Source organism: Ips typographus, linkage group LG10 (assembly GCF_016097725.1).
Source record: "Ips typographus isolate SLU linkage group LG10, UJ_Ityp_2.0, whole genome shotgun sequence".
In the NCBI taxonomy this organism is placed as follows: Eukaryota; Metazoa; Arthropoda; class Insecta; order Coleoptera; family Curculionidae; genus Ips; species Ips typographus.
Window position 1 is genome coordinate 5,057,871 of NC_138431.1, and position 13,486 is coordinate 5,071,356.

General features: G+C 33.6%; 3 protein-coding genes across 6 annotated transcripts in view; 1 reads left to right on the forward strand and 2 right to left on the reverse strand.

Moving 5' to 3' along the window:
- The window catches only part of LOC145734530 (uncharacterized), a 66,057-nt gene that overhangs the window by 29,947 nt on the left and 22,624 nt on the right, over nucleotides 1-13,486 (reverse strand). For all 3 annotated transcript variants that reach the window (XM_081987954.1, XM_081987952.1, XM_081987953.1), the window contains exons 3-5: nucleotides 5,617-5,684; nucleotides 5,341-5,562; nucleotides 1,284-1,553 (exon numbers count right to left, since the gene is read on the reverse strand). In XM_081987954.1, coding sequence (XP_081844080.1) covers nucleotides 1,284-1,553; nucleotides 5,341-5,562; nucleotides 5,617-5,684 — 560 coding nt within the window. The remainder of the gene's footprint in view (nucleotides 1-1,283; nucleotides 1,554-5,340; nucleotides 5,563-5,616; nucleotides 5,685-13,486) is intronic.
- Nucleotides 6,093-8,936, forward strand: LOC145734548 (putative inorganic phosphate cotransporter). 2 transcript variants are annotated; one of them, XM_081988013.1, is made up of 9 exons: nucleotides 6,093-6,362; nucleotides 6,449-6,591; nucleotides 7,328-7,480; nucleotides 7,528-7,687; nucleotides 7,738-7,958; nucleotides 8,010-8,165; nucleotides 8,219-8,351; nucleotides 8,400-8,638; nucleotides 8,693-8,936. In XM_081988013.1, exons 1-9 carry the CDS (start codon nucleotides 6,317-6,319, stop codon nucleotides 8,888-8,890), a joined length of 1,449 nt encoding a protein of 482 aa, XP_081844139.1. In that variant the 5' UTR covers nucleotides 6,093-6,316; the 3' UTR covers nucleotides 8,891-8,936. The 2 variants fall into 2 exon arrangements, with proteins under 2 accessions (XP_081844139.1, XP_081844140.1); XM_081988014.1 differs by having other exon boundaries at nucleotides 6,513-6,591.
- LOC145734549 (vesicular glutamate transporter 1-like) lies at nucleotides 11,470-13,432 on the reverse strand. The gene is made up of 8 exons (XM_081988015.1): nucleotides 13,206-13,432; nucleotides 13,000-13,152; nucleotides 12,798-12,957; nucleotides 12,524-12,744; nucleotides 12,321-12,479; nucleotides 12,137-12,269; nucleotides 11,851-12,089; nucleotides 11,470-11,798 (listed from the first exon to the last, which is right to left on the reverse strand). The coding sequence occupies exons 1-8, from the start codon at nucleotides 13,386-13,388 to the stop codon at nucleotides 11,628-11,630; spliced, it is 1,419 nt and encodes a 472-aa protein (XP_081844141.1). The 5' UTR covers nucleotides 13,389-13,432; the 3' UTR covers nucleotides 11,470-11,627.

Below are 13,486 nucleotides of genomic sequence, written 5' to 3' on the forward strand. Positions count from 1 at the left end.
CTAAAAGTGTATAAATGATAGTCAGGAACATAAAAATAAGTCTCCAAGTCTACGTTCAACCTATAAAACTCAAATTTGGAGGTTCCAAAACACTTTTGAAGTTTCAATTGTGAAAAACTGCAACCAGCTTCCAGAAACTTGCCTTAAAATTTTAATTTTGACTTATTAAGTCACATTTTGCAACTAAAAGTGTACAAATCTACCAACAAAGTCTAAAATTAAAATTAAAAGCTTTCAGTACACTTCCTAAGTTTCAGAACATGAAATTTAGCCTTAAAACCCTAACTTTGAGTTTTCAAGTTAGATTTTGCGGCTAGAAGTGAAAAATTGATAGTCAGGGTCCTAAAAATAGGCTGTCAAGCCTAGATTCAACGTGTAAAACTCAAAATGAAAGTTAAAATGTAAATAACAGTAACAAAAAATGTGAAAGTTGCCTTAAAACCTTAGTTTTGTATGGTTAAGTCAGATTTTATAGTCAAGAACCTAAAAATAGGACTCAGGGACAGGTAAATATGAATTTTCAAGTCAAAAGTTGACTTAAAGGCCTAATTTTGCGATTTTAAGTCATACTTAATGACAAGATGTGTGGCACGATCAAAATAGCCTAAATTGTCCAATTAGAGGTGTCCAAGTAGATTTAAGTTAGTTAAATGTAAAAATTAAAGAAAACCCACATAACAGTTGGCTTTTAAAGTAGAATTTAGAACTTTTCACTCTATAAAAATTAAATATCCCAGATTAGCGACAGAAAGGTTTTAATGCATTATTCTAATATGTCCCTAAGTGTAAAAGTCGATTTGCACTTAGGGACACATATTAATGAATGTCAAAGGGTTATTTTCAAAGAAGTTAATTATTAAATTCGTTAATGGTAAAGGTCAAACGGTGAGGCAATTTTCGTTAATAAAATAACGAAATTTGATATTAAATATCCCAGGTAGGGTTTTCAACAAAAAACTGTTTATTGAAAAACTTTTTTAATTTACATTCTTTTTGTCTTTATCAGTATTCTGAGTGAACGTTTTTTTTATTATTTTCTCTGATAATGTCAAAGGTTTATCTAAGATTTTGATGCTTTTCTAGAACAAACTCACATAATTTCATCAAATATTTACGCGTTCATAAACCAACGGAAAAATGCTTCACTAAATTTAATAAACGTTATACGTGTGAAAGTACGGTATTACGAAACTTTTATGGAAGGAAAATATGCTTTATTTTATGATATTCAGCTGGAAAAAGTGCCTGCAGCTGTTTTTTCTCTTGGGTAAATATATACGAACCTTCCGAATCGTTTTCGTCTCCCGTTTGTAATTTAAGGGCCACTCGATTCCCGTAGGGCATGTAAATCCTGAAAGTACACTGAAGTGATCCTGGTGGTTTCAGTTCCACAGTTCCCTCACTGTTTACCAAGGTGATGTTGTAGCAAAAGTCTACTAGACGATAGGATAGTGAAAAAGTCGGATTTCCTTGCACGTGCATTACTGGGTGCGATTTGCTTGTTTCCGGAAAATAGATTTTCCGGTCGATTTCTGGAAGTTCTTCCAGTTTTCCTGCAATAAAAACATCAATTTGTACGCCATTTATTTTATACAAGAATATTTTAGTTTATATTTAGTGTGTTCAAAGTTTTCAGGTCCTGACAGTTATAGTTTTGACTTTTAAACATGAAATCACAGTTTCAGCACTGAAAACTGTTTGCACGTCTTGAAATAATTAGACTACTGAGCTTTTCTGCATTGAAATGTACTGTTTTCAAGATTTTTTAAGACCTAAAAGTTCGAATTTTTACTATAAGACACGAAATTAAGAAGTTTTAGGACTGAAAACAATTTGAAATACTTGAAATTAGATTTTCAATAAAAATTTCTTATGATTTTCTTAAATTGGACATTTCTGCATTGAAATGTACTGTTTTCAAGATTTTTTAGGACCTAAAAGTTCGAATTTTTACTATAAGACACGAAATTAAGAAGTTTTAGGACTGAAAACAATTTGAAAGACTTGAAATTAGATTTTCAATAAAAATTTCTTATGATTTTCTTAAATTGGACATTTCTGCATTGAAATGTACTGTTTTCAAGATTTTTTAAGACCTAAAAGTTCGAATTTTTACTATAAGACACGAAATTAAGAAGTTTTAGGACTGAAAACAATTTGAAAGACTTGAAATTAGATTTTCAATAAAAATTTCTTATGATTTTCTTAAATTGGACATTTCTGCATTGAAATGTACTGTTTTCAAGATTTTTTAAGACCTAAAAGTTCGAATTTTTACTATAAGACACGGAATCAAGAAGTTTTAGTACTGAAAACAATTTGAAAGACTTGAAATTAGATTTTCAATAAAAATTTCTTATGATTTTCTTAAATTGGACATTTCTGCATTGAAATGTACTGTTTTCAAGATTTTTTAAGACCTAAAAGTTCGAATTTTTACTATAAGACACGAAATTAAGAAGTTTTAGGACTGAAAACAAATTGAAAGACTTGAAATTAGATTTTCAATAAAAATTTCTTATGATTTTCTTAAATTGGACATTTCTGCATTGAAATGTACTGTTTTCAAGATTTTTTAGGACCTAAAAGTTCGAATTTTTACTATAAGACACGAAATTAAGAAGTTTTAGGACTGAAAACAATTTGAAAGACTTGAAATTAGATTTTCAATAAAAATTTCTTATGATTTTCTTAAATTGGACATTTCTGCATTGAAATGTACTGTTTTCAAGACTTTTTAGGACCTAAAAGTTGGAATTTTTACTATAAGACACGAAATCAAGAAGTTTTAGAACTGAAAACAATTTGAAAGACTTGAAATTAGATTTCCAATTAAAATTTCTTATGATTTTCTTAAATTGGACATTTCTGCATTGAACTGTTTTTGAAATAAAGTGCTTTTAGCACCTAAAAGCTGTAATTTTGTCTGTAAGACACGAAATCATAGAACTTCAGGACTAAACACAGTTTGAAAGTCTTGAAATTCAACTCTCTTAATGTTATTCCTTTACGAATTTCTAAAATTGGAATTCTCTGCATTTAATTTTAATTGAAATATAATGTTTAAAAGTCTCTGAAAATTATAGTTTTGGCTAAGAAACACGAAATCAGAGAATTTTACAACACTGAGCACAGTTTGAAGTCTTGAAATTAGACTTCATATGTTAATTCTTTACGAATTTATCAAATTAGGTCCTTGTGCACAGAATTTTGACTGAAATGGAGTGTTTTTAAGAGTTGCCGGTTCTGGAAGTTATGGTTTTGACTGTAAAACACGAAATCAGAAAGTTTCAGCACCAAATACAGTTAGAAAGTCATTGCTTACTGTTTGTTTTCATCGTTTATTACGAAAATCTAAAACTGGATTTTTCTGCAAGGAATTTTAAGTTTCGAATTTTTGAAAATTATAGTTTTAACTGATCACAGTTTGAATGCTTTGAAATCAGACTTTTAATGGTATTTTTTTGAGTTTTCTTAAATCAGAGCTTCTTTGCATTGAACTGCAACTAAAATGTTTTTAGAACCTAAAATTTAGAATTTTACTTTTAAGAAACGAAATCAGAGTGTTTTAACACTGAAATCTGTTAAAAACTAAAAACTCTTTTTTGAGGGTTTAAATGGTTTTATTATTTGTTCATCCAATTCGTTATCACTCTCTAAAATTTCAAGATAACCAAATAGCACGAAAACTACTTCTATTGAAACACTTGCACATTTCCCTGGAACTATAAAACTAAATCAACAAAACAAAGACTGTTCAAAGTAAAGTGCACTTGAATTGAAGCCTTTTTGAAAACTGGAGTGATTTTTAATAAATTCAGGGAGTGTTGCTGTTTAAACCAAAAAATTACAGTTTTATCTCCGGAGATCAGTCGTTCAAAGTTTTGTTTGCTTCCGACTTTTAATAGATTTTATATGGAAACTCTACTGATAAGTTCAGGTTGACGAAACTTTTGCCATTTAAATTTGAATAAATACTGATAAAACCGCCTCGAAGTAGTCCGGAAAGGCCTCCGGATGTTTGAAACCGCTTTCCATCATAGTTTGTCCTAGTCACTGGAAAATTACAACTAAAGCTACTGTTAAACCATGAGAAGGTTTTTCAATATTATTTTGAATAAGTAACTCTCAAACTCAAATTAATAGACTTTGGAGAATCTGCTTTAAAATTCTACTGCTTCTTTTCAAGATATCTACTTGTTCTCTTTTGGTGTTGCTTCATCCATGTCTTTAGGGAAATGGAACGCGTTGTTTGTAATATTCTGTCATTTCCTCATTTTTTTAATCTGATTGCTTGTTTCTTCTTTTAACAGTTCAGTTGTTTCTGCAATCTCTTCAATCATTGCTTTTCAGTCTTGTATTTTTTTTTGGCATTTGTGATACCCTTAGCAGTTTGATGAGTAAGGTACTTTAAACTAAGTTTGCTGTCTTTCAAATGAGTTGTGCAATTGTACAGCTTTATGGAGGAGATTGTGACAGTTGACGATTTAATTATAAAATAAAATACAGGGCAATTAGACTAGTTTTCTTTAAAATCAGCCCGAACTCTACCCATTGAGGTCCAAAATACAGTTAAAGCATTTTAAACTGAGTTTCTGGTTTTTCTAATGGATTTTACAGTTGCATAGCTTCATGGAGTGGATTATAAAGGTGGACGTGTTAATGACAGATTAAACTACACGTCAAAAAGACAGATCAGTTTGACAAAAACTTTCATACTGATACAGACCAATTAGTCCTAAGAAAAATAGCTGAAAATGTTACTTTTTCTATTGGTCAAAGATACATTTTCTGCCTCCTAAATTACTCCAGACTAGCAGAATTAAAATTGCACAAACTAATTTGAATTTAAAAGTGAACGCCAGAATCCAGTTTTTCCATGCGTAATCAAGTTCGTTCATGAGCATTTAATTGAAACACGGACAAACGGATTGGTTTTTCTGGGGTTACTGTGAAAGCGTATTTGATTGAATTCCAATGAAAACAATGTTTGTTATTTTTGGTAGAGACTATCCTAGTTTTAGTTGTGTAGGTTTAATTTTGTAACCTATACACCAATCTCATCCAACTAATTAGGAATTTAAGTCCTTTCTTTACATACACGTAAACTAATATCAAAACCTTCGCAGATGACAAGTTTCCACCCCAATCGGAAAGTTACTTAGGGCGCTATTACAGTTAAAGCCCTAACATAAATCTAATAAACAAACATACGCTCCAAGGCAAACACACAAAAGCTGTTTTGAGGTTCTGTTAAATCCCTTGTTGTTTCAGCTCTAAACTAAACACTCTATATAGTTTGAGTGTGCTCTCGTGGTCATAAAAAACAAATTTTCTTACCGCATAACTTGTGGAGCAATTTACCATCATGGGTATACTGGGTGTGGTTCAAGCCGGCGAAATGCAAATAGCCCTTATTGCAAGGCACGTTAAGTCGTGTTAATTCGGCAACAATGCCGTGTCCATCGTTGGGTGATGGGAACCAAACTTGGCAACGGGCGGTTCTTGGTAGATCCGAATTGGTTATGGTGCTCGAATCTGGATGCAGGCGCAGATTACCATCTAAAGATCAGTTTACTGTGTAGATGGTTTAACATAACCGGAGGTTAAACTTACCTAGTGAAACATCGAAAGTAAATATTGCTCTATGGATTGTCGGGTTGTTTTCTTTTCTGTAGTTTATGCTGAAAAAAAAAACAGCAATTTTAATATTTTATTTTTTTGTGATTTTTCTATTTACATCCAAATTAGTCTGGAAAGGTGTTTTTTAAGATTTACAAACTTTAAGCTTTATTTTTATACAGGATGGACCAAAATGAATTGCTATGATTTAGCATAATTTCCAATATTACATGGAACAGTTAAAGCAATTTTTTTGTTTGTTTTTAAGGTGTGTAAAAGCAGTTTTGCAACTCATCTAATAAAGATATATGTCGGTTTTCAACTAAAAGCCGCTATTTACAAATACTTAATTAATTAAACCTAATTTGGTGACATAGGCTTAGTAATAGGTATCATAGTTTAGTATATTGCTTTTACGAAAAATTATATATAATAGAGGATTTTCTCAAACGCGTCACTTTCTAAGAGTTTTAATAAAAATTGGGGCCAATCAAACGTTATCATACAGACTCAATAATCATATGCTCGTATGGTACTTAAATACAAAGTTCTTGCAATAATGACGAGGTAAAAGCAGCCTTGATTCCATCCAACATTTCGATAAACAGTTCTGCAATCTTGACCGAAGAGACCAGTAAATTATTAATAGTTAATCCGGTGTTTGTGCGTGGTTTGATCATCGTTTACGGTGAAGATGTCGAGCAATATGCAGCAAATGGACCTGGAGGAACCCAAAACAGGTACACACGATAACTAGGTCAAAGTGTAATGCACTCTAGTTTTCAATTGATTTATCGAAATAGTTTAAAACAATCACATTAACTAGGAACCCAATGCTTGAAAATCCGCTACATTCAACTGATTTTGCTCTTTTTTATGCTGGTGATCAGTATCAGTTTAAGGCTTGGCATCTCCGTGGCCATCATTGCCATGACCTCAAATTCTACTTCCAGTAATCCTGACGTACCAGTAAGTATTGTTTTCTAGTATTTTACTTATACCAGGTGACCAAATAAAGTTGGAGTTATCCACTGACTATCAACCGTGCAATTCTAAAATTTTCATTCAAACACCTTATATATTTTTGGATAATTGGAGTCCTCGTAAAATTGTTACCAAGTAAATTACCAACAAAATGTTCAAACTAGGAAAAAACACACCACAAATATCAAATAACTAAAATTGACCTAAAGGAAGTCAACTCAGTAAGTTAGGTTAGGTTAGGAGTGCTCAGGTTGAAAATTTTTACACTTTTGAAAATTTTTGAAACTAAAAAATCAGACCCAAACTGACTAATTAAAAATTTCAAATCAATATCAGATGACTCTAAATCTAATTTCCACAAAAAAAATAGAAATTTTTTGAACATTTTTAAAACTGAAAAAATAGAACAAAAAGTACAAATTAAATTACAGAACATTGCAAATCAATCTCAGATGACTTTGAGAATTAAGTTCCTTAAAAAAAAAACAAGATTTTCTTAGCGTTTTTAAGAAGAAAGTAGTATTCGCATAAAGGATATTGACTACTTATGTGCGTCTATGTAATACTAGCAGAGTAAAAGTATTCTTTAGGTCAAATTGTTATTTTTCATTAGCTATAACGGTTTTCGTTTCTATTTTGTAGCCCTGAAGAAAAAAACAACAATAACTATATATTTCATAAGCCTAGAAAACAATAACAACCCATTCAATCCTACTTCCAGTATTACGAATGGAACAATTCAAACATCATCCTCTCAGCCTTCTACTGGAGTTACGCAGTGCTGCAGTTCGTTGCAGGAAACTTTGTGCACCGATTCGGAGCCAAAAACCTCCTCCTGGCATCCATCTTCGTAAACTCCATCTGTTCAGTTCTGGTAAACCATCCGTTACATTCTAATCCAATTCTTCTAAAGTTAAGTAGATACCGGCAGCAGCAAAATACGCCGGCGCTGAGGGTGTGATGGCACTGCGCGTAATCCAAGGACTATTCCAAGGCTTCATGTTACCATGCTTGAATGGAATCCTGGGAAAGTGGCTACCACCTAGTGAATTGTCGTACTGGAACTCCATAGTGCATTCCGGTTTGTGGAAACCAAATTAATAGTTTGAATGACTAGTTTTTGTTTTGCAGGTTTTCAGGTTGGGGCAGTGGTGTCCATCATTTTAACCGGTTACCTGTCAGCGTCATCATGGGGCTGGCCTTCGGCCTTTTACTTGTTTGGTGCACTAGGTCTAGTTTGGTGCATCTTCTGGTGGTGGTTGAGCGCAGAAAATCCTTCAGTGCATTCAAGCATCTCCATGGCAGAGCGGCAGTATATAGAAAAGTCTCTAGGACAACAGGATGACCACTTGGTATAAATTTTACTAACAGTCTAGTTCATCTTAACAATTTTGAACTTGAAGATTGACAAGAGGAGCATCCCTTGGAGGGCTATTGCCAAGTCGTTGCCCTACTGGGCTATTATTGTGGCAGCTGTAGGAGAAACCTGGACATCAACCTTTTTAAATGCAGAATTGCCAAGTTACTTGAGCTACGCTGTAGGACTTGACATTACAGATGTAAGTTGAAATTACTAGAAAGTGCAGTACAGTCTAAAGGGTGATTTGAACAGAGCAGCCTATTTACTGCAATTCCTACAGTAGGGGCTTTAGTAGGGTCGTTAATCTACAGCCCTATTGCTGGCTACAGCATTTCAAAAGGCTGGTTAACCATTGTAGGCACTAGAAGAATTTTCCAAGGGTTTAGTAAGTAACTTTTAACTGGTTATTCTAGCTTTAATGGTCAAATTTTAGGTATGTTTTCCATTGCAATAGGGCTGATGATTCTCTCCTACTTGGAGAGTACAGTACCTATAGCTTCAGTGTTAATAGCTTTGAACACAGCTTCTTCAGCTGTAACTTCAGGACATATAGTGAACCACCTGGACCTGTCTCCCAGATATGCAGCCATTTTATCAGGGATTTCTAACGGAATAGGGCAACTAATTGCCATTTTAGCACCAGTTTTAGTGCAATTCATTGTCACTAATGAGGTGAGATGAATGGTGAAAACTAATTTGATATGAACTATACAGAATCTGTTGTAGAATGATAAAACATTATGGAGGTACACGTTCATTCTGTCTGCTGTGATTGGGTCAGTTACAGCCCTGTTTTTTATCGTTTTCTGCTCATCTGATCGACAATGGTGGGACGATATCGACAGAATCAAAAGAGAAGAGAAAACGCATCGACATTTTGATGGAAAAGTTAATGAAAGCTATAAAGAAGATGACAATATTTAACTTTAGTGTATAATTTTTGTTTTTAGAATATACTTTTAGTTAAATATGTCAGTATATAACTTACTTTTTTTACCACCCAACTAGATTTAAATAGCAGGTACAATTAGAATACAAAATTGTTTTAGGCTACTTTGTTAAAAAAGACAATTTTGACACTGGAAATGTCAAAAATCTACCCATGAAGTTACAAAGTGAAATTCATTAATTTTTTCATAAATTGTATATTAAAATTATAGCATAAAGCTAAAAAATGGAATAAGAACAAAATAGAACAATATGATAAAATTCGGAAAGTTTCAAGCAGTTAATTCTGAACAGTGGCAGCTGCCACTTAAATACAAATCTGTCAAAAAAATATCAAAGCACGTCCCTCATGACACTAGTAAAGAAATTAAGCTAAAATGTTTGACAGCTGTCAAACTAACCTATCACAACCACTGTACCAAGTTTGACAGCTATCACTTGTCTACCAGTCTGTCAAGACTTGGTTGAAGCACTTTTTTTTTGTGGTGCAAAAAATTTGAGCCAGTTGACAGTTGTGACGTAGTTGACAGTTGTCGCGTGACCCCAGAACGTCATTTAAGCAGACTGTCACGTGACTAGTGTCCAATTAACAGCAACAAAGCTGTGAGACTAGTATTTTGGCTGTAAAACTGCATTAACTTGCTTATTGCCTTGATGAGCTTGCCAAAGGGTATTTTTCACTGTTTTGACGTATTTGACAGATGTCATAAGACACTGGGACGTTATTTACCAGGGTGTCACGTGACAACTGTCAAAACAATCATTACAAGACTGGAAAATACATTTTTAGCTCCAGAACTGTATTAGACAGTGACTTAGTTGCATGGAGCTTTTCAGGCAAACTTTGACAGTTGTGACGTAGTTGACAGTTGTCGCGTGACCCCAGAACGTCATTTAAGCAGACTGTCACGTGACTAGTGTCCAATTAACAGCAACAAAGCTGTGAGACTAGTATTTTGGCTGTAAAACTGCAAGAACTTACCTATTGTCTTGATGAGCTTGCCAAAGCGTTATTTTTTAATTGTTTTGACGTATTTGACAGATGTCATAAAATATCAAGACGCCATTTACCAGGATGTCACGTGACAACTGTCAAAACAATCATTACAGGACTGGAAAATAAATTTTTGGCTCTGGAACTGTATTAGACAGTTACTTAGTTGCTTGGAGCTTTTCAGGCAAACTTTGACAGTTGTAACGTAGTTGACAGTTGTCGCGTGACCCCAGAACGTCATTTAAGCAGACTGTCACGTGACTAAAATCCGAAAAAGCAACCATATACAGGGTGTTTCATTTAAAATAACGGATTTAGTTGATATTTTCTACAAACTGTCCCAATCGATTCGTTACGGTTTTTCCATAATGGATGCGGTTCGTAATAGACCACCGTGTATTATATACAGGATGGGATCGCTAATTACAATAATCGTTATTCTATAATAAGGTTTGAGTGCCTAATAGAGGAACTTGGCTCCTGAAACAGGATTTTTCTAAATTAAAGTATGCCAATAAGAACTATTTTCCCTTCCCATCCAATCTGATTTAAATAGTACATAACGTTACAATTCCAAATGGTTTCAAGCTAATTCGGTCTTTACGTACAAAAACTTAACCATCAAATAACAGGTTAATACTGTAAAAGAACAAATCTGCATTTTTTGAGGAAAAAAAATTAATCTTTCGGTACAAATTCTATTAAAAGTTTTAATAGAAAGGCAACATTGCAGTTTGAAGTAATTTAAGTGGATTCTAACTTAATTAGTTTTGAAATTGTTTGAAAAAGTTAATTATTAATAAAAAAAGTGCACAACAAAAGCAGTTTGGCAAAACTTTGTATGCGAAATATTTTCATGCTGTTCTACTATTTTTATTAACTTGTATCGTTAAAATTTAATCTTCTTCAGTAAATTCTACAATTGCCAGGTTTGCTAAAGACAATTTGTACACTTTTTTAGTTCTGCAAATATCATTTCAAGCCTTTTTCAGTGTCAAATTAACCTGCAAATTCTGACTGTCTTCCATTCTGTTTACGTGTTTATTCCAGTATATTGTGACCTGATATCTGATCATCAGAAATTTTCATTCGTAAAACTGTCCAGGTGACTGCGACAATATTTAAACCTTGAAAATTACCTTCAGGATAACATTTTTAATATCAAAATAGTCACAAAATCTTTAAAAAATCATTTAAACGTTCAAAGGAGTCACGTAAGCATTAAAACACATTTTAGAAAAATTGGTTTAATTTTAAAAAGTTATTAAATCATTAATTTAACATAACCTGCCAGTGGATCCCAAAAATCAAAATAAATTACAAAATAGTCGGAAAATTTGTATTGATCTAGTCGATTCTTCTTGACTAAGTTATCAGACATAAACATGTTTTATAAAAATTGTTTGTCTGAAATTAATGCAAAAAAAATGTTTCTACAATAGCAAATATACAAAATTTCCTCCATTGAATCACTAGTATTAAAAAAGATATGGAAAAATTTGTCATGATAAAGAAGAGTACTTCAGGATGGATTAACTCATAAACAGTTATTTACAAAATATTCCTTGTTGAATACAATGTATTGTAAATTATAACGTCATAAAAATACAATATAATTAAGATCTATATAATTGTTTATCAAGTTTGATAATTTGAAAGTCGTCTCTATCACACAAATCACGCCACTTAAACTATTTATTACAGTAAATACCAAAAAAATTACTGATTTGGAGTATCAGTCTCCTTTTCTGGATCATCTTCCTTCTTTCCTTTGCCCACATTATCCCACCATTGTCTCTCACCAGAACAAAAAACAATAAAAAACGTCACTGCCACACCACCAACTGCCGAAGCCAGATAAAAGGTGTTCCTCCATTGATCTCTGTTAGTCTGGACGTTTATGTTACTTTTGTTGTCTAACTAGGTTCTACCGTATACTGACCTTATCGATCACCATGTACTGCACCAATAGGGGTGCCAAAATAGCAATTAGCTGACCAATCCCGTTGGCTATACCAGTCATGCTGGATGCAAATCTTGGGGACAAATCTACAGAATTGACTAAGTGTCCTGAGGGTAAAGCACCCGAAAACAGACTTCCTGTTATGTACAAGCCTACAACGATCCCAGGACTTTCGATGAAGGACAACGTCAATAGCATAATTATGTACATGTATTGAGCTGAAATTGGTGTTAAAATTCAATTTTTCTCCACTGGTTTTACTTACATAAAGCTTGGAATACACGTCTGCTGTTAACTACACTGAGCCAACCTTTTTTCAACGTGTACGAAGCTAGAGAACCGAAAGTTACTACACTTATTATAGTAACTCCTGTTGAAGCAGCAGAAACCAAACTGTTCTATCAATTTATACAAATTACCAACTAGGAACTGTAGTTGTGTCAACTAACCTTAATAATATCCAAACCTACAGCATAACTCAGATAACTTGATATTTGGGTAGAGGCATAGGTACTCAACCATGACTCTCCAATTGAAGCCACGATAATAGCCCAATAAGGTACAGAACGAAAAATTTCCCACCATGGTACGGAAGGTTTCTCCTTTAACTACAGGACTACGTGACTGAATTTACCAGAAGTTTAACTCTTACCATATGGTCTTTCTCCTGATCCAAAGCAAGTTCAATGTATCTTCTCTCCTCTAACCGAATAGATGGGTGATTTCCAGGTGTATCAGAAGATAGAAACAGCCAACACAAACACCAAATCAAACCAGTACCCCCAGAAATGTAGAATGATATAGTCCAACCCCAAGAAGAGGCCGACAGATATCCTATCATAACTTTGGTCACAATAACTCCAAATGTAGAACCTCAAATCCACAACTCCTGTACAACTACTACCAAAATTGTCCTTCAAACCTACCAGCATACACTATGGAATTCAAAATTGACAGCTCGTTTGGTGGAAGCCACCTCCCTAAGAAACCATTCAAACATGGTATCATAAATCCTTGGAAAAGCCCTTGGACCACCCGAAGGGCTATCACTCCTTCTGAACCAGTGTAAGCTGCAGCAAGAGGAATCTACGAAGAAGTGAAAGAGCCGTTTCTAAATGAGCAACTTACCAGAAGATGAGCCAAAGAGGTAACGAATACAGAGCTTAAAAGAAGTTTTTTGCTGCCAAAATAGTGCACCAGGTGGCCTGCCACAAACTGAAGAATCGCATACGACCAGTAGAAAGATGAGAGTATGATGCTGGAGTTATCCCAGTCGTAGTACTTTAAATTTGTTTACATGTTGAACATGAAGATGAAGATTTGTGGTCACTTACTGGAACATCCGGATTACTGGAAGTGCCTTCAGTTGTCATAGCAATTATGGACAAGGACAATCCCACTCTGATGCCGTACTGGACACTAAACATGCAGAATAACAGTCCAACTATAACGAAACGTGTATAACCCTTTCGGGTATTCTGGCAGGTTTCTTCAGCATTTTCAGCAATTTTCATCATGTTCAAATAGTCAAGTGAAGTCAGTTCGACTGAATGAGATATGTGAATCAGTTTTAGGTTTAATAAAATTAATATAAGCAGATTAATTGAATAATAAA

Bases quoted from the DNA above. Each gene is read 5' to 3' on its own strand.
- LOC145734548 (XM_081988013.1), top strand. From the start codon at position 6,317: ATGTCGAGCAATATGCAGCAAATGGACCTGGAGGAACCCAAAACAG. The intron at 7,481-7,527 runs GTAAACCATCCG...AAAGTTAAGTAG, and splicing joins ACTCCATCTGTTCAGTTCTG to ATACCGGCAGCAGCAAAATA. The intron at 7,688-7,737 runs GTTTGTGGAAAC...TTTGTTTTGCAG, and splicing joins GAACTCCATAGTGCATTCCG to GTTTTCAGGTTGGGGCAGTG.
- LOC145734549 (XM_081988015.1), bottom strand. From the start codon at position 13,388: ATGATGAAAATTGCTGAAAATGCTGAAGAAACCTGCCAGAATACCCGA. The intron at 13,153-13,205 runs GTAAGTGACCAC...ACAAATTTAAAG, and splicing joins CCAGTAATCCGGATGTTCCA to TACTACGACTGGGATAACTC. The intron at 12,745-12,797 runs GTAGGTTTGAAG...TGTGGATTTGAG, and splicing joins GAATTCCATAGTGTATGCTG to GTTCTACATTTGGAGTTATT.